Here is a 23,426-nt window from a genome sequence, read left to right as displayed (position 1 = left end):
ACGGGAAGCTGGGCGATGCATAGGAGAAGCTATGGAGCTGTGCTGGAAGTCCCTGCTCAGAGGTGATGTCTCATGAAGAAAAAAAAGAGGAAAATGCTTCACTTTTTGGGACAATAGCATGACTACATAAAAAATCCCATTGTTTTTCAAAGGGGTCAAGTGTTCGCTCGGGGAATTTTTAACTGCTGAAATGCAGGGAGTGAAGATGTGCCTGCTGATGCCACGCTGCGTCGTGAGCACCAGTCCCAGCGCCTCCGCACCCTCCCTGAAGTGACAGGCTATGTCCGTGGCCCTTCCAGCAGCCAGCATGCCAGTACCTTTCCCCAGCTCACCCCAATTTTGACCCTTTCCCCTTCATCGTCACACATACTCCCTGACCCAGGATGTGAGGAAGGAACTAGCATCAAATAAGCTGGGAGACATCAACAGTGATGTCTGGGTCTATAGGGCAGGGATGTATCCAAGCACACCTGTCCTTTCATGCCACCAATAGAGCCAAAAATAATGTACCAAGGTTACTGTGGCCAATTATTGCTAGCAAAATGCAAAACAGTGTTTTGGCTGTAGCTAACTCCAAGTATTTATCTGGAGTAAGGGGGCTACAGATTCCCCTTCACCTTCCTCCCTTCTGTCACCCTCTCACTGAATCCAGCTTTTCCCCAGCTCCTCATTCCATCAGGTTTCCTCAGCTGTCTGCAGCAGGGCTTTCTGAGTATAAAGACCATGTAAAAACATCAAGGATGGGTGTCCACATGCCTCTCCAGCAATACATGCAAAATTTGCCCAAGAACTAGCTGGGGCTAATTGATTATGCTGCAATGCATGGATCCATTATGTAATTAGACAAGAGTTTCATCTTATAAATGGCTTTTACAAACAAGCTTTTTTGGATAAGTTATCACCAGAAAAACAAATACACGCTTCCGAGAACAAAACTGCTCCTTGAACTTACTAACGAAGCTGGTACACAGTGTTTGTGCTGCTAATAGGTGATTCAGTAAATTAAATAGAGAATATCACTGCAAACCATTCTGTAAAGTTTCTCGCAGATAAAACGTCACTCCAACAACTTCCCAGGACTCCTGTCCTATCGCCGTGATTGCCTCATGATAAATTGCCACCTGCCCCATGAGTAATGGTAGAGCTTTCTAGTGCCATTTCTATCTTTCAGCCCTCTTGCTGATACCTCCTTTAATGTACTGCGATAACACCTCAGCACCTTGGGCTTTCCCGGCTCTCAATTTCAGAATCTACCCTATGGTCGGCTTTGAAGAGTTCAAACTCCTTAATTTAACTAATAAGTTAACATGGGACAGGCAGTGGCAGTCAGAAACCCCGTCCCCGGTACAGAGATACAAAACCCAGCTGTTTCATGTCAGACATTAAAGAAATAGTTCTCTTTTCATTCTGAGCACTCTGGAAACCCTACGGTTTGATGAGTGTACAGCATTTCTTTTAGAAGTGGGCTGAAGTCCAGTTAAATATTTGGCCATTTAATGAGTAGACTCTAGGATAACGGTTTTCATGGGAATCCAAAAAAGAGGGAGTAAAGAAAAGGGCTCCCCATGCTATTCTTAGCTGCAAATAGTTAGATTTGGAATTTTGATTGTAAAGCATGGAATTTATAAATGGTGCCATGCTAAATTTACTTCATTTGTATACAATTCAGCTGGATAATCAAGTGTGTTACAGCATGTTCCTGGTTAGCATCTCAGTTCTAGTTTTATAGTCTCTAAACTAGTAGAAAAATGTGTTCAGTAAATAGCGCTTGTAAAAATCTGTGTTCCAATGCACATGAAGATTTTATATACACAGTCCGTGTGCGTGAAGATTTTATATAAATGCATATGTGGGTGCACATGCATGCACGCAGACACCGAGCTGTGATTTATTTCTAGAGGGAAGCCAAGGAAATTCCCACCCCCTACCATTTAAACGATCTGCTCTTTGGCTCTAAACATTCTGTAACTTCTCAGCCAAGGAATGTATTTTCCCTTTCCAATATATATAATTTATTTTGCTGCACACATTAGTTAATGATAGAGATACACGATTTAGCCAGTTCTGTAAAAACATTACTGACAACCTGAGACAGACCCGTTTCAGTTGGTTAAGACCTTTCTTTGCCGGTCTTCCGCGGCACAGTGTGAATTAAGAGCAATCATCAAATCGAGGTTTTATCTCATCTACTTCGCATCCCAGCAGTTTTTCATAATTAGACTGGCATCCCGGGGCAGATGAGCTGTTAATTGCTACATGAATGTAGGTAAAGGGGACTTTATGCTGTTATACGCTTTCAGGGGTCGGGGCGGGGAGACAGCTGTCTTACTTCCCTGCTACTTGGCTGAGGTTACTCCGGGATTTGTAACCCCCGCTCCCCTCCGAAAGGCTGGCGAGAGATGGACAACGGGGCGCCCCGTTCCCCACGGCCCCCCGGGTTCCCTACACCCCGTTCCCGCCGCGGACTTACGTGGTCCCCAGGGCGCGGCGGCCGGCAGCCTGCGCAGGTGGATCTCATCCTTATCCATCGCCCGCCGAGCCCCGCAGCCCAGCTGCCGCTTGGTACCAAACTCAACTTCCCAGGCTCCCTCCTCTTCTTCTTCCTCCTCCTCCCTCTATTTTTTTTTCCCCCCCTTTCCTCCCCCCTCCCTCTCTTTTTTGCGGGCAGGGCTCGCTCCCCCGCCGAGCGGCACCGCAGGGCGCAGCGCCCCCCGGCCGCCTTTAAATACGGGCGGCGGGAGCGCGGCGCGGCCCTCCGCGGGGTGGGAGCGGCGGGGAGGGAGCCGGCCGGCCCTCCAGCCCTCCGGCCGGCCTCCAGCCCTCCGGCACCCCGCCTCACACCGCCGCTGTGCTTCCTCCCCGCTCCGCCCGCGCAGGGCTCCGCGCCTACCTGCGGAGCGGCCGCCGCTGCCGCCCTGACCTTGGGCACCGGGCGCCGGAGCGACGGCGGCAGCTGCTGGCGGTGCTGCCGGTGCCGGTCGTGCTCCTGCTCCTGCTGCTCCTGCTCCTGCTGCTGCTGCTGCGGCCGGGCGGGGGCAGCGCGGCCGCCAAAGGTCAGCGCGCCCCGGGCGCGGCGCTGGGGAGTCCCGGGGCTGAGTCCCTCGTCCCTGCGCTGCCTGAAGCGGAGCTGGGTACACCCACCCCGGCCCGTTTCTTACCGTGGTAAAAGCTCGTGCGCTTTGCTGTTAGGGAAAAAAAAAGTGTGGGGGGGAAAGTATGGCTCGGTGTCCTGCCAAAGAGATGCCGTCATTTGGGGCTGCCGCGCTGACAGGTCTCCCCCCGCCCAAGGCACAGCTGGGTCTCTCCCCAGCTCGCTCCCGCGCCCCTTCCCACTGCCTCACGTGTGGTGGCATTCACCTCCGTCTGTCCGTGCTCATACAGCCGCACGGGACGCGTTTCCCGGTGGGACAGCACCTGCTGGCAGCATCCAGCTGCCTCCCCTCCCCAGACCCAGCGTGCAAGGGGTGTTGGGAATATCACGGTACACACCAGCAAACTTGGGACCTCACAAAATACCATCTTCCTACTCTTCATTTATTTATTTACTTATTTTTAAGTGCAGGATGTAGAATAGCTGCCACTCACTTTTTACACCTCTGGCTGGATAGCCATGGGATTTGCACAAGACCAGGAAAAATCCCAGATCCCAGACTTCTTCATCTCCCAGGGCACAAACCCCTTGGCATCTATCAGCACTGTGCTCCCGCTCCCTGGGGCAGCCCCAGAAGGGACACGGCTGAGCCACATCTTGCTGGTGGTTCTCTGACCCAGGCTACAAGAGAGCTGTGCTGGCCTGTGGAGCCGAGCAATCTCTTCTTGCCTTCCTGAGAAAGGAGCCCCTGGGGGGCTGCGCAAGGCACAACCGGGACCGGACACAGCTCCTGCTCAGGCTGCGGTCCTCGATCCACTCTCTACTCTCCTTTGTTACCCAAAACGTAGCAAGTTGCAGCTCCAGTATCTCCATGGGACTGCATTTTTCAAGTTGTGAAATAATCTTTCCTGGGAATGTTGGAGATTTGACATGACAGGTAGAAAACATGCTGAGATAAACACATAAACAAGGGAATTTACACATATAGATTTCTTCTTCATGGGCTATAATCCCCAGAGGCTCTGAAGCCAAGCCAGGATGCTTTTAGTCTAGATTTCACATCTTTTTACTCCTTCTTAACTTTTGTGCTTTTTTGAGAAAGTATGGATTTAGACTATTTTTAAAATGCGCTTTACTCATTTTATTATTAGCAGAAGAGCAGATGAGTGAATCGTGTTGTATGAAGCCTCGCTTACTGGCTTGCTTAACTGGAGATCAAAGGCATTTGAGAGAGTGCTCTTTTTCCTTTGCTTACAATTAATTTATTTTGGACGGAGATTTGCAGCAGAACCAAATGTGGGCACAAGCCCAACATATATATTTGTCTTATGAACGTGAAACACAAAGAAAGCTGGAAACAATGCTGGATTCCACCATCCTATCTCCCAATGATCCCAGGCTCTGTCAGCAGCCACTGGCTACAGCTGGGCTAGGAACCCAGCCTGGACACACACACCTCAGGGCAGGCACAGCAGGCTTTGGTCACAGAGCCCACGTCCTCATCAGAAAGTGGCCTTTTCTTCCCACCACTCTCCACAGCAAGCCCAGCCAAAGGCAGGCCAGCTGATCAATGACCTCATTTAGTAACAGGGTTTAGGGAGCATTTCAGAAATTAAATTTATACTTCAGCCACATGCATGGAGAAAAAAAAAAAAAAAAAAAAAAAAGCAGTAGACCTAACACTACTGCCTCACTGCAGGTGTTTATGTGTTAATGATCATTTACTGTCTAAAAAGCGTCCTGAAAATCAAAACACAGTGATTGCCTGCCCTTAGTTTAGAAGGTCCTGGGCTGGTCTGGCACAGATTTGCATGGAAATGGACAACCTCCATGTGTTGCAGAGGCTACACCACAGCCAGCCGTAATACCAGGCAGGAGAATTTTCCTTCCAACCCCAATGGAGAAGCTCAAGCAGGTCCTTTGAATGCTTTGGAGAAGCCTATGGCTGGACACACAGTAAGGAGAAAGGGGAAGCCTCCTTGGATGGAGGCTGCCCAATGTTCATTCCTCCAGATGTCCACACACCATGTCATGGACCTGCCACGAATCCCTGGGCTCCTCCCTGTGCAGTGCAGGGATGTCGGCATTGGACTGACATCAGTTGGACCACTCCTTCACTGGAGGTGACAATCGAGCAGTGGGACCACTCAGACCATGTGCGAGAGCAGAGGAAACACGATTTGTCTTCTCAAGAGCCCCATGAGCTAAAATAGGCTGCTGGGCTGATAGGAGACAGAGGCTCCAGCTACAGTTTTCTTCCTTAGTGTGTGATAAACCCATTGTGCCATCTCAACGCATACTTGTGAGAAGGATGGCAAAGAGACAGAGGATCTACTTGTCTATGCAATAAAACAAAAATTCTTTCTTAACAATTAGGAAGGAGACAGTGCTACTTGGCACCCACACCTATAGTAAGTGCATTTGCTGGAAATATTTATAGTTTGCTCCTGCAGAATGTACTGTGTACCTTCATAACAATAATAATTCAGTTCTCACCTCCTGTGATCCGGAGACAAGCAAAGGCTCCGGGTGCTTGTTCACTGGAGAAATGCTTGTGCGTAACACCAGCCCTGCCGGCCCAAATGGCAGCCCACCAGCCCCTCTCTGCCTCCAAACTATTTTTGTGTACTCTCTTACACCTTTGTGGGGCGCGCAGTGAAGGCAGGGAAATGCTCCAGCTCTCCTTTCGGCTGGAGCACCCGGAGATAAGAGCCCACATCCCTGGCAGCCGCCTGAAAAGGCGCGAGCACAATCACATGATGGTGGAAAAAGCTCCTGCACCAGCGTACCCTTGCCCCTTCCCTTTTGCACCCTACACAGCATGATCCCTGCCCGTCATCCACACGTACAAGAGAAAAAAACAAGTTAATGGACATGCTGTGGGTGTGGTAGAGAATGAGGTTCTAGAGAGCCCTAAAATCACAGGCAAGGCGGAAAAGGGGGAATGATGAGTCATACTATAAAAGCTAAGGCATACCCAGAGAAATTAGCAGGTGGCAAGGTTAAGACGATCAGGAGGTAGTATTTTTTCCATCTAACATATTGAGTGCATAGTGTTATTACATAAATTATTCAATAACATTAAATACAGCAAAACTATGGATGCCAAGCATTGTGAGATTTTCATGCAGTACAAGTGTGGCCAGAAGCATAGCTTTTTTTTTTTTTTTTTTTTTTTTTTTTTCTAAAGGATGTGAAACATTCATGAAAAATAGGTTCAGTGGTGTCTACTGTACAAAGCAGTCTGGATATAATTTTCAGCCGTGTAAGCTCTTAAGCCCCTGGTTGTTGGAAAGGCATTTGTGGGGAAGGATGTTCTGTTTCTTATCTCCTTTCCGTGCTACTTACCATTGACAGACACTGGGTCCTGGGCTGGATGGACCTCGGATCTGACAGAGTATGGCAAGTCTCTTGATTATATAACGCTTTGCCTTTATATAGAGCTCATGCACCTAAAACACAAATAATTTGTTATGATCTCATTTAAGTCAGGCGTAGTTGTGTTGGAATTAAGCAAATACTGCTAAACCATTATTTTATCAATGCCTCAATCTTCCTAGTGCTTCTGTACATGCTTATATTAAACGTTATATTCAATACTCCCGGCTTTTTGTTTTGTTTTAACATTTTGCCAAAGGTGAGTGAGAACAGTATTATGGTTTGTAAGTGGTAATATCTGGTATGCCAAATGTATGGTCAAATCTGAATGCAGTTTAAGGACTGAATTAAACAATGTGTCTGTAGCAGAAGTCATCCACTACGTCATAGCTTTTTGCCTATGCCAACAGCAGAAGCACATTCAGGGTCCCCACACATTCCCTAAGTCAAGAATATACATTTGGGATGACCAATTCCTGCAATTTTAGACAATATAAGCAAAATGAAAAATTAAGTTCTTCTGCACAAGAGCAGAAAAAACTTCTAGACAAAACACCCTGCTTCTGCATGTGAGAACTACTCCCTTTGCCATTTCCCCATGAAACGCTTTCACTAGTTGCTCTTAGCCATTATGGATACATGCAGGGTTTTCCCATTAATGCTGCTGAAGTTTCCAAGTGTCATTTTACAAAAGTTTGAGGAACCTCCCACTGCTTCCCTCTGCAATTTACAGTTGGAGGCAACACCACCCAAGATCCTGGCCAGGACTTTGAAATTAAATTAGAAGATGCTGTAAACCGTGTTCACAGAAACAGCAAGGGAAAAGATTTGATTCAGACCATGTGAGTCACAGTCGGTCTCAAATTCTCCCCTTGCTACTGATGGAAGGAAATTATGACAGCTGTGGCACTATCCCAGCTGCACTGCCCGAAGGGGTGGGGAAGCAAAGCAGAGCCCACTCCATTTTCTTTAACCCTTTGTCTTTGGGTTCAGTCCGTCTCTATCCCAAGAGAGATTCAAATGGACTCAAGCTACTTCTGATCTTAGTTTTCCTGGTTCATTTTTATGAGATCTCCATCATCTGTTTTAAGCTTCCGGGAAATCTAGTGATGTACATATAATGATCCTTGCATCAGTTTCTCATCTCCATCCCTTCCTCTGTAGCACAAGTCCATCGATCCATAGCCATTTGCAATTGACATGAAGATGTACATTCCCTTCTCTTTGATCTCTGTGGCTAACAGTTAACAGCAGCTATTGATTACCTTCTTGAACTGAAGCTTGAAGTAACTGATATAGGAAGATTAAGAAGAATTTTCATGGATCTTTCTTGTTTCCTTTTTGTGGTGTACAGTCCAAAGCAAAAGAATCAGCCTAAAATGTTTTTGTGCAATCTGCAGTTGCGTGCTATGACCTGCCTCAATATCTTTGGTCTTAAGCAATGAAGTTTAAAAAGTAGAAAATTGCTTCCTAGAAGTGAGTCTCATAGCTTAACTGCCATTTGAATCATACAGAGGAAGAAGGGTGACATATTTACCTGTGACTCGACATGTCACTCTACATTTATAGGAGCCAGCATCTCCCTTGACATGCATTTAGTATTTGTGATCCACTCCAACTTCTGTGAGCCTGCCACAGTTGTACCATCTGTAGAGGAAGCAGCAAAGTTTTTTTTTTTTTTCTTTTGAGATGCAATGAGACACTTAACAATGATTCGAACTAACACTCTTTAAGTAGCTTGGACACTAGAAGACCATAGCTCCTGTGTTATTCAAGACATCTACAGGGCAGAGAAGCAGTAGAAGTAGTACCCTGCATAGGCTGATGGCCCACTACAAGGCACATTTTTGACATTATGTTATAACAATGAGAGCTCAGAGATCTGATAATGCTTCTAGAAGGACCTGCTGCTGCTTCCAGCCCCTCCTCACAGCCACCTGCCCTCCCAGGGCTCCTCTCACAACTCCATGAGGCACTTACTCCCTGGAGGAACAGAGATTGCCCCTATAGTCCCGGTACCTGTGCCCCCCAGCACTCACCTCCCAGGCAGCCAGGAGCCCAGACCAACTTCCCCTTCCTGCAGCCAGCCCAGGTGCCACAGGAGAAGCAGCCAGAAGCCTCCTTGTTCCCTGCTGATATCCTTCCTATGGCTCCCATCTCCCTGCAGAACAGGGCTGCCCCTCTCTACCCAGCTGCTTCCACAGCTGGGAGGATGCTGGGGCCTCCCTTAGTTCTGCCCCAGCTGCTGCCATTGCTGCGTACCTGATCCCATCACAAGAGGGTTTTATGCTGTGGCAACTGGTAATTTAAGACCATTATTTTACAGCAATACTTCACAAAAAGTAGTAGGTTAGGACTTGTGTGAATGAGTTAAGGGCAGTTATAACAGTACCAGGTCATATACAACTAATATTTGGATAACATTATCACAGAATCACAGAATTTCAAGGTTGGAAAAGACCTCAAGATCATCGAGTCCAACCTCTGACCTAACACTAACAGTCCTCCATTAACCCATATCGCTAAGCTCTACATCTAAACATCTTTTAAAGACCTCTAGGGATGGTGACTCCACCACTTCCCTGGGCAGCCTGTTCCAATGCCTAACAACCCTTTCGGTAAAGAAGGTCTTCCTAATATCCAACCTAAAACTTCCCTGGCGCAACTTTAGCCCATTCCCCCTCGTCCTGTCAGCAAGCACGTGGGAGAACAGACCAACCCCCACCTCGCTACAGCCTCCTTTAAGGTACCTGTAGAGAGCAATAAGGTCGCCCCTGAGCATCCTTTTCTCCAGGCTAAACAAGCCCAGCTCCCTAAGCTGCTCCTTGTAGGACTTGTTCTCCAGACCTCTCACCAGCTTCGTCGCCCTTCTCTGGACTCGCTCAAGCACCTCAATGTCACATGGTTGCTTTTTCAGAATCTGATTACTTAGCACAAGTCTCACTGGTCTATGACTAGCAATTATTTCCCAGGTAGCATACAGACCTTAGAAGGTCCTTTCATCAACACTGAACTTACACATAGGACTATCACTGAATTGTACATTTAAATTATGCACTTACATATACTCAGTTACAACTGCTGGTCACAGGTGTTTGCTAGGCTTTTGCTACTGTTGTTGTTTTAATTGGTTACATTATCTATTTTAATATCCTCATTCTATTTCCAAGGAACTTGTGTTTTAAACACATGAATCATGAATTCAGCCAGGCCCTCTGAAGATTCCCTGGAAACAGGAGAACAACATGCTCAGGGTCCATCCCAGGGCTGTGAGTCAAATGCAAATTCAGAGAGATTCACCAGTATTTTCCATAACACAAATATCCAAGGACCTCCATGAAAAAAATCAAAGATGATGAGCTAGTTAGAGAAACGGTTGTGCTCACTTCTTCAGCCTTCAGCTTCTGTGTTTCTGTAGTACAGGTACTGAGAGAAACATATATCGGAAAACTTTAAAAAAGAGTATTTTTCACATGTATTTATCCTGGGCAGGGTTTGCAGATCTTAGCAAGACAGAACATAACACACAGTAGATGAGTGCTTACCTTGTTAATTAGGTATGGCTGTCAATTTTGTTGTTGTGAATTTTGGTTGATCTTTGAGAACTGGCTTATGTTCATGTACATAGTTTTGAACATAAATGAATACAAGAAAGAATATGGACATTTTTATGTTGTGCTTCAAATCCATATAAATAAAATAATGCGGCAGTGATTGTTTCCTGGTCAGACTGAACACAGCATACTTTCCAGCAATACATCTGTAAATATAGATAGCTTGTCTATGTCCGGGCAGATAATTAAGAGTAACAAAGTCACGTCACTTGTTATTGTACACAAAGTGCATCTCTGACAGCCCTCAGCACACACTGGTGTGTTAAGAGCACATGGGCGATGCTGGGTCTGGTGCTTTCCCGCTGCTACTCCTCAAAACACCGTCAGCATAAGTCAGGGTGGGAAGTCCAGCAAAGCAGGAAGGGACAGCAAAACCAAAGTGACACCGGAGCTAGTAAGTATGGGCTAGGCTGGGTGACAAGAGGAGAGGGTTGGATGAGAATGGGTAGAAGTAAGTCTTCGTACACTCATGGCGTCTTATTCACCATGACTAAGCTGAGGTAGAACATCACCGATCAGCTGTTGCTGCTTGTCAGAGTAGGTGTGACGTCCAGGCCACTTCTCTGGCTTTAATGCTACCTTCTCCACCTAATCTTAATAAATCCCTTTAATTGCACCACTCAGGAGTTAATAGAGTTAATATGTCATTTGAGAATTTTTGTAGATCATCTTCAAGACTGTCAAACAGAATGCACCTGCAATTAATGGATCAATACTATTTTTGTCAGGGTTGGAATCCAAGAGGTACCAGAGGCAGTCATTTTCTTTCAGAGGTGAGCTGCCCCCCAGAATTCAAAGCACAGCAGCCTCATGCTGACCACAGGTGAAAATTGAATTTGAGAGGTTTTAGGAAGTTCGTTGCTTATGTAGATCAAAATGGGAAGCAGGTACAAAAATTTCTGGTGATTCATAAACATCTCAAAACCAGCTTTTGAATATTTCCTCTCAAAACACAGGGTTTTCCTTTAACAGCTCACAAGTTTTCTGGATTCTTGTACTCTGCTAGGATGGTTGCCACCCACTTACCCTGTGTCTGGTCACTGCTCTTCTAATAACTTCATGCCACAGTCTGGTAGTTTTCTTCCGGCTCCTGGCTTGCTGACGTGCCTCATCCTATGCTCCTAAATCACAACAGACTAGATGAATGCTATTTTCTGCCATTAACCAGGACCCCAGCAAAACACATATTTGGCAGCATGCCTGCTGATCCGAATCCATCTGTGTTCATTCTGGGGTTGAAAGACATAGTTGTTCTTCTTGTTGCACACCGAAAAACCCATATGCCTTACAATAATGGCATCTGAAAACAAGTCCTCAGATGTCTTTCACCATCATATAATAAAGAGTATCAATTAATTCATTGATTGTATACATGAGAACAATGTACCTGAACAGAATAAAGAGAAAAAATCCCATTTTTTTTTTTTGGTCATTTGTTTAAATACTTTAAAAATACAGTTGTTATAAACTTATCAATATCTTTATTTTATCAGTGGTTTTGAAACATCTGAAAATATCTAAAAATTATTCTGAAAAAAGAAATGCAAGCTAAAAGTCTGTTTTCAATTCCTAAGAATTGAAAGGTTTTTTTGTTTGTTTGTGTTTTGTTTTTTCTTCTGCACTAGTATCCATACCTTGATCAGTTATAGTTATTTGAGTTCTTCTTCAGGAGGAATCTTGTGTCTTAAAAGATTGACAAATACAATAGATATTTATCATGTTCTTTTAAACACAAGGGGGCACCAACAAGCTAGTAGAGCAAGAAATAAACTGTTCACATACAGTAAATTAAAGGAAACTGTTACAACTCAATAGTGGTTTTTTTTTCTTGTTTTGTTTTTTTCAAATGAGATATATTTTGAAATTAAATGGAAGAAATGCAATACTTTGTCATTCCTTCAGCTGAAATGATTTGGAAAGTAAATTCCTGGCATGTGCATATTATGCTGCCTCATTTCTTTTCCTAGCTAGACAGTGGATTATTTCCCACCACAGATGGGTCACTCATAAAATGGAATACTGTTTCCTTTGTCTTATAAAGAGGTAATTCAGCTTCTAAGAAGAAAAAAATATGGAATACACCCCACCCCACCCCCAAAAAAGGCAAAGTTGAGCCAAAGAACCACTAGCATTTTTTTTAACATTGAAATATCTGTGATGTTTGCATTATTCAAATTTCTAGTCCCCTTTTGATTTCTTTGTATTTGCTCAGTAAAAATGACTAAAGAGGAGGTCTTGAAATACAAATTAAGATATGAATAAAGTAGCATAATATCATCAGTTGAAGTACACACATCTGCACATACAAAAAAAAGTGGAATTTACCCCCATGCAGAGGGTGAGCTGGAGACCCAACACGATGCAAATCCTGAGAGCAGAACTGTGATGTGACAAAAGGGCAATTTAAAATCCAAGTGCTCACGTTTCAAACTGCTGAATTTCTGCTGTGCTTTCCAGCCCCACTGAAATATCCCATGTCAGGTCGTAAGGTTACATATGTGAAAGATCAGTTGCTACTCATTTTTCAACTATTGCTCATAAAATATAGCTAAATTCAAAGGAACATGATGTTTTAGTGCACAACTCTTCTGGGACTTCAGTGAATGGTTCTGACAGAGTACCTTTCTTTCTGACTTTTTCATTTTTTTCTTTCTTGACTTCAGACACTGCAGGTTTCCTCCCTAGGTGTTTCCCGTTTTGTTAGGTGGACTCACATTCTTCCTGGATTTTATGTTCTCATTCTCAAGGTAATCATCTAGCTAGCCATTCCCTCTTCCCAGCCCAAACAAACAGAGGTAGAACTGGTTTTCAAAGGAATTAACACTTTCCAGGTGAACTTGAGGTCTCAAAGCAAACTTCCTTAAGTACGAGCTCACTTGGACAGAATCCTCAGTTAAGCAGATAACAGTCACAAGGAGGAAATATGTTGTTTTCAGGCAACAACCTGGTTTTGCTCATTTTAAATCACAGCTGAGTCCTGCACAATCCTGTATAGAGTTAAAATGGGCTAGTAATGTAGTCATACCATACCTAGGACAATCATACCATTCATATGATGATGATCCAATCATGAAGGTTTTAATCTTCTATTATTCTGCCTGGGAAAATGGTTCTACAATGACACAGATCTCTCTATTAAGATTTTCCTGATAATTCACCATGTTTGGACCTGCACAGAATTGTTTTCCCCATTCTCTCTGTTCAGATAGCTTACAAACTGCCTCTTCACACTCAATGTTCATCTGGCTGCCACATTTAAGATGGATTTATTAGCAGATTTCAACTCATGAGATCTGCAGATGGAATAACTGGTTCTTCCAAATTACCTCTCCCCAAACCAAGCTAGAGGTGTCTGTGCAGAACCAGAGGCAGAAGGGCTGGGGAGGCCAGGGGCAGGGTGCTGCTGGGCAAGGGGGATCTTTACTAGAATTCCCTCTGCATTAACTGCATACAGGTATAAACATGACTGCAGCATAATCACATATCTCAGGTTTCTTTGCCCTGATAACCTCCACTCTGTAGACATGGAAATATTGTTTCTTATTTCTTTCCTACTTCACGTAGGTGGAACTGCTAATTAATGGTTTCCAGATTGAGAAAGCTCTTTTGGCTTTGTAAATATAGATGTCCTGAAAAGAAGTAGTAATGTATTCTTTAAACTCATTGTAAACTCAGAAGTATCCTGTGACTTAAAAATGGTTTTGTGGATAAAACACAGAAGAGGGAGTCAAGAGATGTGAATCCTTTTCACACCATTAACTACCTTGCTTGTGGATATGAGTCAGCTAACTTGTCTGTTTTAGTTCTCATGTCTAAACGTTTACCCTGGACATTACTGACAACAGGCCCAGTTACCAGGAAAAAAAAAAAAAAGACCATCACTCCAGCAAACCTGAGACTGAAGCTGTGTTTTCCCAACTTTAGAACAGTGACATCCAACTGCTCTTACCAGCCCCTTAAATCAGGGATGTCTTAGGCTTAATAAACTTTGTAGGCGTGCAAGAGGGGGCTTTTTCATCAGCCACTTAACCTGAACCAGTTGGTAGGTTGGAGACAATGAGAGGAGTTTTGGAGTGTCTAAATGTTGTGTAAGCCAAATTCCCCCCCCACACACACACCTTTTATTTTATTTTATTTTTTTACTCGATTTTGAAAATAGTGGTGTATTCACTGTGCATCTCCAACTGGTTATGATACTTTTTTTTTTTTTTTTTCCTTTTCCTTCTTCTGTGACTGCTAGTAGCAGTGTTAATTCCTGGACTAACAAAAGCTCAAGTTTTACTTGTGCTGAACTCCATATCATCTCTTCAAACAGAACTGCTCCTGCGTTATGTTGCTTGAATATTTGACAGTCATCTCACTCACTGCTACTGCCAGTTAAATATCACCTGAAGCTTTTGTTCAGGGCTTTAATAATCAATATTCACTGACTTCTTTGTGTTTTCCTTACTTTTAAAAAGTCATTGTTCTTTCAGTTGTTTTCATATTTACCTCCTCTTCTTCCTGTAGATAAATACATTTCATTCTTTTTGCTTTCCTTTCATTCATGTTCTTTCCCTCTAGTATCTACGGATATTTTACACGTGTATCTTACCTTTGAAAGGTGCCTTACATTAAACATGACCGAAGCATCCATCTCTGCAGCATATCCAAACAATACACAATACATGTGACAACACCAGGGAAGCTAGCCAGGGACACCAGAGCAATCTCTGTCATTGCAAAAGCTGTCCTGGAATTTTTAACATTCACATAAAACATCTGTTTCTCATCCATGTGTAGTACTTAATAGATCTTCATCAGGCATATGAATCAACACTTTGGACATTTGAATACATTGTTTAAGGAAAGCAGGTGAGTCCATACATGACATACATGATATTGAAATGATATCATGATTATGGCTCCACATGGATACTTCTCAGTGGCAACACTGGCTTTGTCTGTACACTCTGGGCCTTTTATTGCTGCACTTGCTCCTTCCCCTGTACTAAGTTCCCCAAGCATTTGAGAAACTACTCAGCTAAATCAGCTGAAGGAAAAAGAAAAAGTGTTGTGGTTTCTTCTTGTTGTTGTTTTAATTATTTTGTGTGTGTGCATGTGTGTTTTCATCTGAATTAGATGAAACCATCTCACCACAGACAGCACACATGCTAGTGATAGTCTGGAGTGGGAGGCAGCTCTACTTGTCCATTTAGGACAAAACTGAAAAGGTTGCACTAGAGCCCAAATGGGAATCAGTCAGAAAAGTTAGAAAATGCCCTGCTGTAAATACTGATGCTTCTGACATCTTGGATGTCAAGTTTTCGGGCATGGAGCTTTCCTGCAGATGAGAAATTCTGTTACTAACCAAATAGAAATAAAGTCAAATGACGACAACAACATAGTTTTCTTTCTGTTATATTTAAATTTCTACCCAAGACAACTGAACTAATGAAAAGATGCTGTTGATGTGATAAAGATAATGCTGCTAAAGCAAAGTACCTTAACATTGCCAATCCTATACTCTGGAGGTTTGCTGCAGATTTCCCATTTTGCATACTGAATTCGTATTGATGGCAAAAGGAACCTTGACCTGCAGACCTGAATTCTACTCATGAGCTCTAGAGATGTAGTTTAAAAGGAATCAGCATTTCCTGAATGCATTTGGTATGTGCAAAAGTCAAAAGCACTTAGAGACCTCAAATAAAATGAACTCCAAAATATACCAGGGATATACCAGGGAAAGGTAATAAAAGTAAATACAGAAACACACAGAGCTCGTGCAAGTCATACACAAGCATACATTCTCCCCTTCCCACTTCCCCTATACAAACACACTTTCCCACCCTCTGTGTTTGGCACTAATATGCAGAAGTCCATTTCCAGTGACAGAGACAATATTTGCCTCCTCTTCAAACAGTAATAAACTTGTACTCCTTTCCTTCAATGAACCTGTATGTGGAAGAAAAAAAAAAAAAAAAAAGGATGGGCCAGTGGTAATTTCACCATTCTGAGGGTTCACGGCTTTGCTGCTATTGAACATCAAACACTCAGCTGATGGGAACAACCTGAGCTGGCAGAACTATATCAGCATCACCCTCAGTGATGCAAAGATTTAAAAATTATACCTCTTGGGATTTCTGTCATGATTGAAAAAGACGCCCTTTCATCTTGTAAGCACTTCATTGACCTTGCTCAGTGAAAGTGAAAAACCCCTGACAAATTTCCTGTTCAGAAAATAATGTGAACTGGTAGCAGAGAATAAAATCCTGGGGATTTGGCCTGGGTCTGATGCCAAGAACACTTCCAGCAAAATGAAGGGGTAATCAGCACCAGATAGCACTGGCATGACAACCAGGAGAGCCCAAAGTAGCTCTGTTAAATAGCTACTGGGCTTGCAGGGTAAGGGAAACATAGGAAAAGAAAACATTTAATGAGGAGTTCATGGCCTGAATCTGTCTCCTTTCACTGATATAATGAAATTAATTCCAGTTAAGACAATAAAGTTACAATGGTAAGTGGGAATAATAACAAATGTTTGGTCATTAAGGAACTTCGGGATGATGTCAGATAATATAATGTTTAAATTTTGATATGATCCTAAAGTAGTTTGAGAGTCATCTACTGTAGGGCTCAAGTATTTACACATATTTTATTAGCAGTCATTTCATAATTACTAAAATGTTATTGTGCCAGATGTATATTTATAAATATCACCGGATTCACTGCAGCACCGACTTTATTTATGTGATAAATATTGACTTGTTTGTCTTCAAAAATGATCTCTTTTGCTTGGGCCTCTTTAATTAGTTCCGCTTTCTGTCAGTCTCTGGAATTGATTTCTGCATGTTTACTCTTTCTGAACTTCAGTGTGTACAATCCTTGTATAAGTGCCAGAACTTGGGTGATATGTTGCTCATCTCTGAAGCTTTGTTAAAGTGTTTTGAAAAGTAAAAAATGGAGGTTTCTATAAATCTGCCAGAGTCTCGTAGACAGTTTTTTTAAGAAGTTAGAGAAACTTGGAAATGGGCAGGAAAAGTTTAAATGTGTTTTCTTTAACAGTTTGAAACATCGTATTTCATGTAGCTATTATAAACAGTGAAATGCCCTATTACCTTATTTGGTTAAAAAAGCAGTCAAGCTATATGCAGTGGGTATTCTGCCTTAAAGACCTTTTTTTACAACAATTATTAATTACAGTACATGATGGTTGGCATACTATATTGGTGCTACTGAGCTGAGAAGCCAAATATTGAAAGTTTCTGTTTGAAGGTTCAGTTCATAACCCCTCTGTTTGGATTAGGAGCAGTATGTTTGTGTGATTTTTTTTCTCCAAAAATTCAAGCTTCCAATGTTTAATGGAAGTGGTATTATAACAGGTCATGTCTCCAAATGCATCTGAAAATGAACAGAAAAACAGCTTTAAATGCAAACTTATTCCATAAACTTTGCTTTGACTTTTTTAATAAGGAGATGAATTTCACAGCTGGCAAAGGAGAAATTAGACAGTATTATGTCCAACAGGCATTCCTTCCTGAGTTTTTTTTAAGCTTTGTAACCAAGATTTCGATTTATCTCAGATTAGGCAATTTTCAGTGACTAGGCTAGTCTGTGTAAGATGTTTGCATCCCATTTTCTAGGTTAGTTATCTGTTGCAATCTGTGCCTAGACACAGATATAGCATTTAAAAGTTCTGTCCTTTTCTCCAGTGTTCAGACAGGAATCACTGCGTGACTCCCAACACATTAATGGCATTTATTCAAAAGGAAGAAGCTGATCTCACAAGACACGCGTCAGTGCTTGTCCATGTGTTGGATGTCAGGTCTGGTTTCTAGCAGTGTTAAACAACAAAATGTATGAATATTTTTATATGAATATACCATAAATGTAAAAATGGAATGAAAAACAATTGTGGAAGCTTGAGGAAAGAATTCACCCAATAAGACCTTGCTCATTCAAGGTTCATGCAAAGCACAGTATTTTAGGGGCAGCAAAAATAACTCTCTAGCATGATTCTCACTGGATTTTACAGGACAATAAGGTATTTTATTTCAAAACAGAGACTGTACCTGTACAAAAACACTGTCAAAGTTCATCTCCAGACCCCTGCATTAAGGCACTGACATCTGAGCTTAACATACACAAACACAGATCTGGAATCTTGCCAGAGACCATCTAGAGAATCATCATTCTGGCATGCTCTGACCAAGTAAAAAACTCAGGCCTTTCCATTGAAACTTGTAGGTATTTTTGCTGTTTTGCATAAAGGATCAAGTCTATCAATAGGTTGCTAATAGTTGACATCACCTGGCTCTATAAATGACTGTATAATTACCAGGCAAGTAATTCAGGATTAGGAAAAAAACAGTGTCCTTAGATGTAAAATGCCCCCTCTCCTCCCTTTTTTCCCCTTTTTGAAAATTTAAAATTCAACAAGGTGTGTGTTTTTTTTTTGTTTTGTTTTGTTTATTTAAATTCCAATAACAAAGGGAGTTCAGTGATTTTAACTTGCTTTAATTGTTCTTGCTTACAGGGATGCAAAAACATGTCTATAACAATAAACCTGAAGATTACCTGGCTATTAGTATGAATTTGAACTCTAGATTCCAAACCAAATGCAAGCATTAAAGCATATGGTTTGGTTTCATTTCAGAAAGATTTTCAGTTTTGTTTCTGAAAAATATGGTTATTGAAATGCAATTATTTGTTGTGGTGGTAGAGTACAGGAGCTAGTCCTGCAGCCACTAAGTTCAGACATAAGGGACAGTAATAATACCTGAATTCAGATACAAAACTCGAGATGTGGGAGCATTTTCCTCTAGGATGTGTGCCTATTACGATTGCAATGGAATCCAAATTGCTTATCTAAGGCTTTGCAATCTCTGGCCTGCATACTGGGACAGGCATCAGAACACATCATTTATGAAGCATCTCCCTGGAGTACTTCCCTTTGCTTAGCAGAGGGCTGGCAGAGGATCACTCTTGTTCCTGCTTGGATCTCAAAGAAGGTGCAGATAAGTACCTAACCCAGCATGTCCCTTGCTTGGGAGAGAATTTCATTTCATCAGTTAAAGAAAAAAGGCTCCCAAGTTGTTCATTTATCAGCTTTTCCAAGAGTGTATACAACAAATGAGTCCGGTGAGAAATGTAACACCAGGAGTCACCAAATTTCTACCCTTCTGTGAGAACTGGAAAAGTTATAGGGCAAGTACTGAACACAATATTAAACTGTGCTTCTGTTTTGAATGCCTAGAAAAGTGTCAGCTTCTCAGTGTGTGCTTGGAATCACTCTTCATCTAATAGCAGCAGATTTTACCACTTGTTACTGCCAAATCCGAACAGGCAGTACAACTGAAATATTGAGCTAGCATCTGCTTGTACATTACACATAATCAGCAGAATGGTCCATTACATGAGTATGCTTCGCATTAATAGAGTTCCAGGGGTCAATGAGATTAAGAAATATCACTAAAGGCAAACTGTTGTTTCTTGTGCAAGTGTGCAATTAGAAATTAATCTGATCTCATTCTTAGATCTCAAACTGTGATTGCAAGGTCTGCAGAGGAAGGAAAAAACATAGTAATCAGCTCCATACAATATTAGCTATTACCATCACATTGCTAAGGACAGTTACAATTGAAGTTTGGGGGAGTGAATTGCTTCTAGGCAAAACAAGTACCCCCAAAACTTATATTGTGCACTCAGAATTACATCCACAATCTGGGTCTGTTTTTCAAGATACTTTTACTCAACACCTGTCTCAGTCTGCAAAATCCAAGCCTCATAAAATAGAAATATAATCAGAGTAAGCAGATAGCTCTTTCCCTTGTTTCTCTTGATTTAGATAATACATCTCCAACAAGACGGTTTTAACCTTTTTGATATATGTAGCAGCCATTTCCGAATTAACAGAAGGGAACGGCAGAATGGAAAGTTATCAAGTGAGTAGAGCTAACAAAGACAACTCTGAACAAGTTTTGTCAGCAGTGTTACTACTGGCTTGTGAGAATCTGAAGGGTCTTGTTTCTGGGATGTCAAGTCACAGTGGGGGAGTTACCAAAAATAAACCATAATTTAAGAATAAATATAAATCCTATCTAGTTTAGAAGAACTCGTCATAGGGTAACTGTTTCCCACAGGCTTGAATACAGTTAGGGCAATGGTCCTTGTAAGGACATTTCCGTTCTGGAGGAATCCCCCTTCAAGACTAACATGTTATTATAGAGTCACTATCTCCAGCTGCCAAGAAGAGTCCTATGAGAAAATGACTACCCTGACATTTCCTTCTGAGGTCTCTTCTTTCTCATTTTCCTTCTGGATAGCTTCTGCCTGGGAGTGTGAGTCAGTGGCAATAGCGGGGTTTAGCACATCATAGACTGGTCTAACACAGAAGTGCATCTTTTCCCTAGGCTCTTGTACCCCATTCATTGCTGCTTTATTCAAATGCTTTTCAGCAGCAATTAAGCAACACGATTAACATCTGTCACACACTTGTTCTCTCATCATCTTCCCAGTGGGAGAAGAATGTATAACAGTATATTTTATAATATGCACACACATTCACAAACATACATATAGAAGCACACAGAGCTATGAACGCAAATTAGAACAAAATCAACATCCAAGATAAGTTCCCTGTACTTTGGAAGGTCAGGACAATTAGGATGGTCACCAGTCCCTTGAGAAACCATTTCATGAACTGGTGTGATGGGCAAGGTAGCTTTGCTGATTACGTAGGTGAATTTTACTCTTGCTGTACCACACACACCAGGGAGGACCACCTGTATCACCCTAGATAAGGATGTTATCATATGTTAGTCACAACAGTTGCTATGCAGTAGTTAATTGAGAGCCCAGGAACATTTCCAGTCAATTCAAGCTACAGACAAACAACGTTAAGACCTTTAGCCAAAGGCATCAAAATATTGCATGTTCATTTTCATGAGTTCTATCAACAGCAGATGACAACATCCACACTGCAGGAAACAGCGCATCTGAAAAGCTTTCATTACAGCATGATTAGGCCTGAATTAAAGAAATTGAATTTGCATGAAGTAGGTTTAAAATGTGATCATTATTTAGAATGAAGCTAAGAAAGAAGCCTGGCCTTTTTGTTCACAAACTACTCAAGATTCTTATTCTTGTCTCTGAGTGCAAGTCCATGGGAGTTTCCATATCCTGAGTCTCAAAGGGATCTTAAGAGTACAGCAAAGTTTTCAGGGAAAGGGAGAGCAGGGTAACACTCAGAGGACATGGTTTGTTATTCACATAATATACAACTTTCAGTATTTCTCCCTGCCTGTATCTTTTTCTATTCTTGTTCTGTTCAGTCCTTCCAAGACTGGGAGACAAATCAGCTTTAGAACTCAAAATTGAATTTAGATTATTTTGAGGTTCACTAACTCCTCTAAACTACCTAGTAAGTCTGCATCTTCTGATAGTCATAAACTGCAGAACTAGATGAACTGAATATATTTTCATATTTTGCTATCTGAACTTCACACAGCTCAAATGTTTTCTCTCTTTTTTTTAAAAAACAACAACAACAACAACAACAACCACCAACAACTTTAAATCAACTACAGCTCAAAGAATTTTCTATTCTAGGTCAATAATTCCCCAAACCCAAATCTGAAATCCTTATTAAGTTAAAATGTATTCACATTGGCAGAAGAGTTGCCCAAGCATGGATTCCTATACTCAGTCTTTGCTCAGTCTTAAATTTGGAAGCATCATTGTTGCACACATAATATAGTCAGAAGGAGATACTGGCATTGTGTGTTTCCCAAAATAATCCCATACTTCCTTCAGTCAGTCCGACTGCTCATAAGCAGAATTTGGGATATTAATAAATCTAATATCAAACTGCTATACAGGAATATTGTCTGAAGTTTAGGTGACAGTTACTGTTCCCTCTTCAGTATTTACTGTGCCTTAGAAATTAGCTTTCTCTTCCCACTGCAAAGAAGCCTCCTTTTAAGAGCATTTCCCTAAGGAAATGAGAACATACGCATATTTAATTTTAAAAGACCGAATATAACTATGTTTTGGAAATTTTTAAATCTGATGAGCCACTGTCATTCTTACTATGCTGCAGACACCATACCAAAACAAACAAAAGTATTTGCTGACACTCTTTGCTCTCCAAGTGGATTTGCACTCTTAGAGGACTAATGCATAAACATTCAAAGGCATAAACAGAGGCTACAGACTCCTTAGGTAAGAGTCTACAGCTTTCAGCTGAGTCACACCAGGAATAGACACACTAAGGCAAACTTACCCTCAGAAAGGAAAGAAGTTATTTCAGTTACTGCCTAGAGGTGCCCAGTAACTACTCTTCCAAAGCCTATACAAGACAACACTTGGTGCCTACAGGCTGACAGAGAAAAATGTTTGTTTTTACTTATTTCACATGTATACAGCTCTACATTATCATTTTCATTCTTCACAGTCAGTAACTGCTCCAAACTACAGGCAGTAATAAAAAGAAACCCACATGTTCAGAAAACCATCCTTAATCCAGCCTAACAGCCTCTCTGCTCAGTGAATTCTTACCTACCTTCTACTTTGTGAAGGGCAGGTGTCTTCAGGTCCAAAAGGAAACTAAAATTCTTATTGGCATTTTTTTTTCCTTAAATAAAACTTGCTATTAAAATTGAAGAAACTTTCTAGTAGAATAAATAAAACATTATAGTATGACAAAGTAAACATGCCCTCTTTCAATCAGCCAGATCACCTTCAGAAAGGATCAACATACCTTCAGCACAGAAAGGTTCAGTCAGGTCTTTCCACCCCCAGCAGACAGCTGAGTTTCATTTGATTTTAATGTGAATTGGTCTCACCAAAAATTGAAACACCTGTGGCAGCCTTTTAAAGTAATGGGGAAATTAACTGCCTGCTTTAGCAAGATCAAAATTTAATAAATTTCAAACCAAAATAAAGACACTGAGGCTTTTTGATATAAGGGGAATATTGGATAAACACAGCTAGCATATTGTAATTGTTGAGAGCAGATAAGGGGTAAACAGCTGAAATGCACCTATATTTGTGCTAATCTCAGTTCACTGAAGATGACTGGGGGAGAAGGGGTGCCTTAAAATAAAAGGGTGCGTGACCACACAGGAGTAGGATTGGTTTCTTGGCTGCTTTGTAGTTTATTTAGCAAGGATGAGATATCTCTGATACTAAAGTGAAACACAGATCTTGGTTCAATCATTGCCAACTATGAAATGTCCTAAAAATCTCTTTCATATTACCTATTTCTAAACTTCGTATGATGACTTAATGCACAGACACAAAGAAAACATGCAAACAAAATCTCTATCAAAGATTTTCAACTGGGGAAGAAACATACATATGGA

General features: G+C 41.8%; 1 protein-coding gene across 7 annotated transcripts in view; it reads right to left on the bottom strand.

Annotated features, from left to right (window-relative positions):
- ANO1 (anoctamin 1) overlaps window positions 1-2,606 on the bottom strand; it is a 75,209-nt gene extending 72,603 nt beyond the window's left edge. For all 7 annotated transcript variants that reach the window (XM_032188865.1, XM_032188869.1, XM_032188867.1 and 4 more), the window contains exon 1: window positions 2,471-2,606. In XM_032188865.1, the coding sequence (XP_032044756.1) occupies window positions 2,471-2,528 (58 nt within the window). In that variant the 5' untranslated portion in view covers window positions 2,529-2,606. The remainder of the gene's footprint in view (window positions 1-2,470) is intronic.
- Window positions 2,607-23,426: the final 20,820 nt, after the last annotated feature.

This window comes from Aythya fuligula, chromosome 5, assembly GCF_009819795.1.
Source record: "Aythya fuligula isolate bAytFul2 chromosome 5, bAytFul2.pri, whole genome shotgun sequence".
In the NCBI taxonomy this organism is placed as follows: Eukaryota; Metazoa; Chordata; class Aves; order Anseriformes; family Anatidae; genus Aythya; species Aythya fuligula.
The sequence above is the reverse complement of the archived record's forward strand: the minus strand, read 5'-3'. Positions and strand labels throughout refer to the sequence as shown.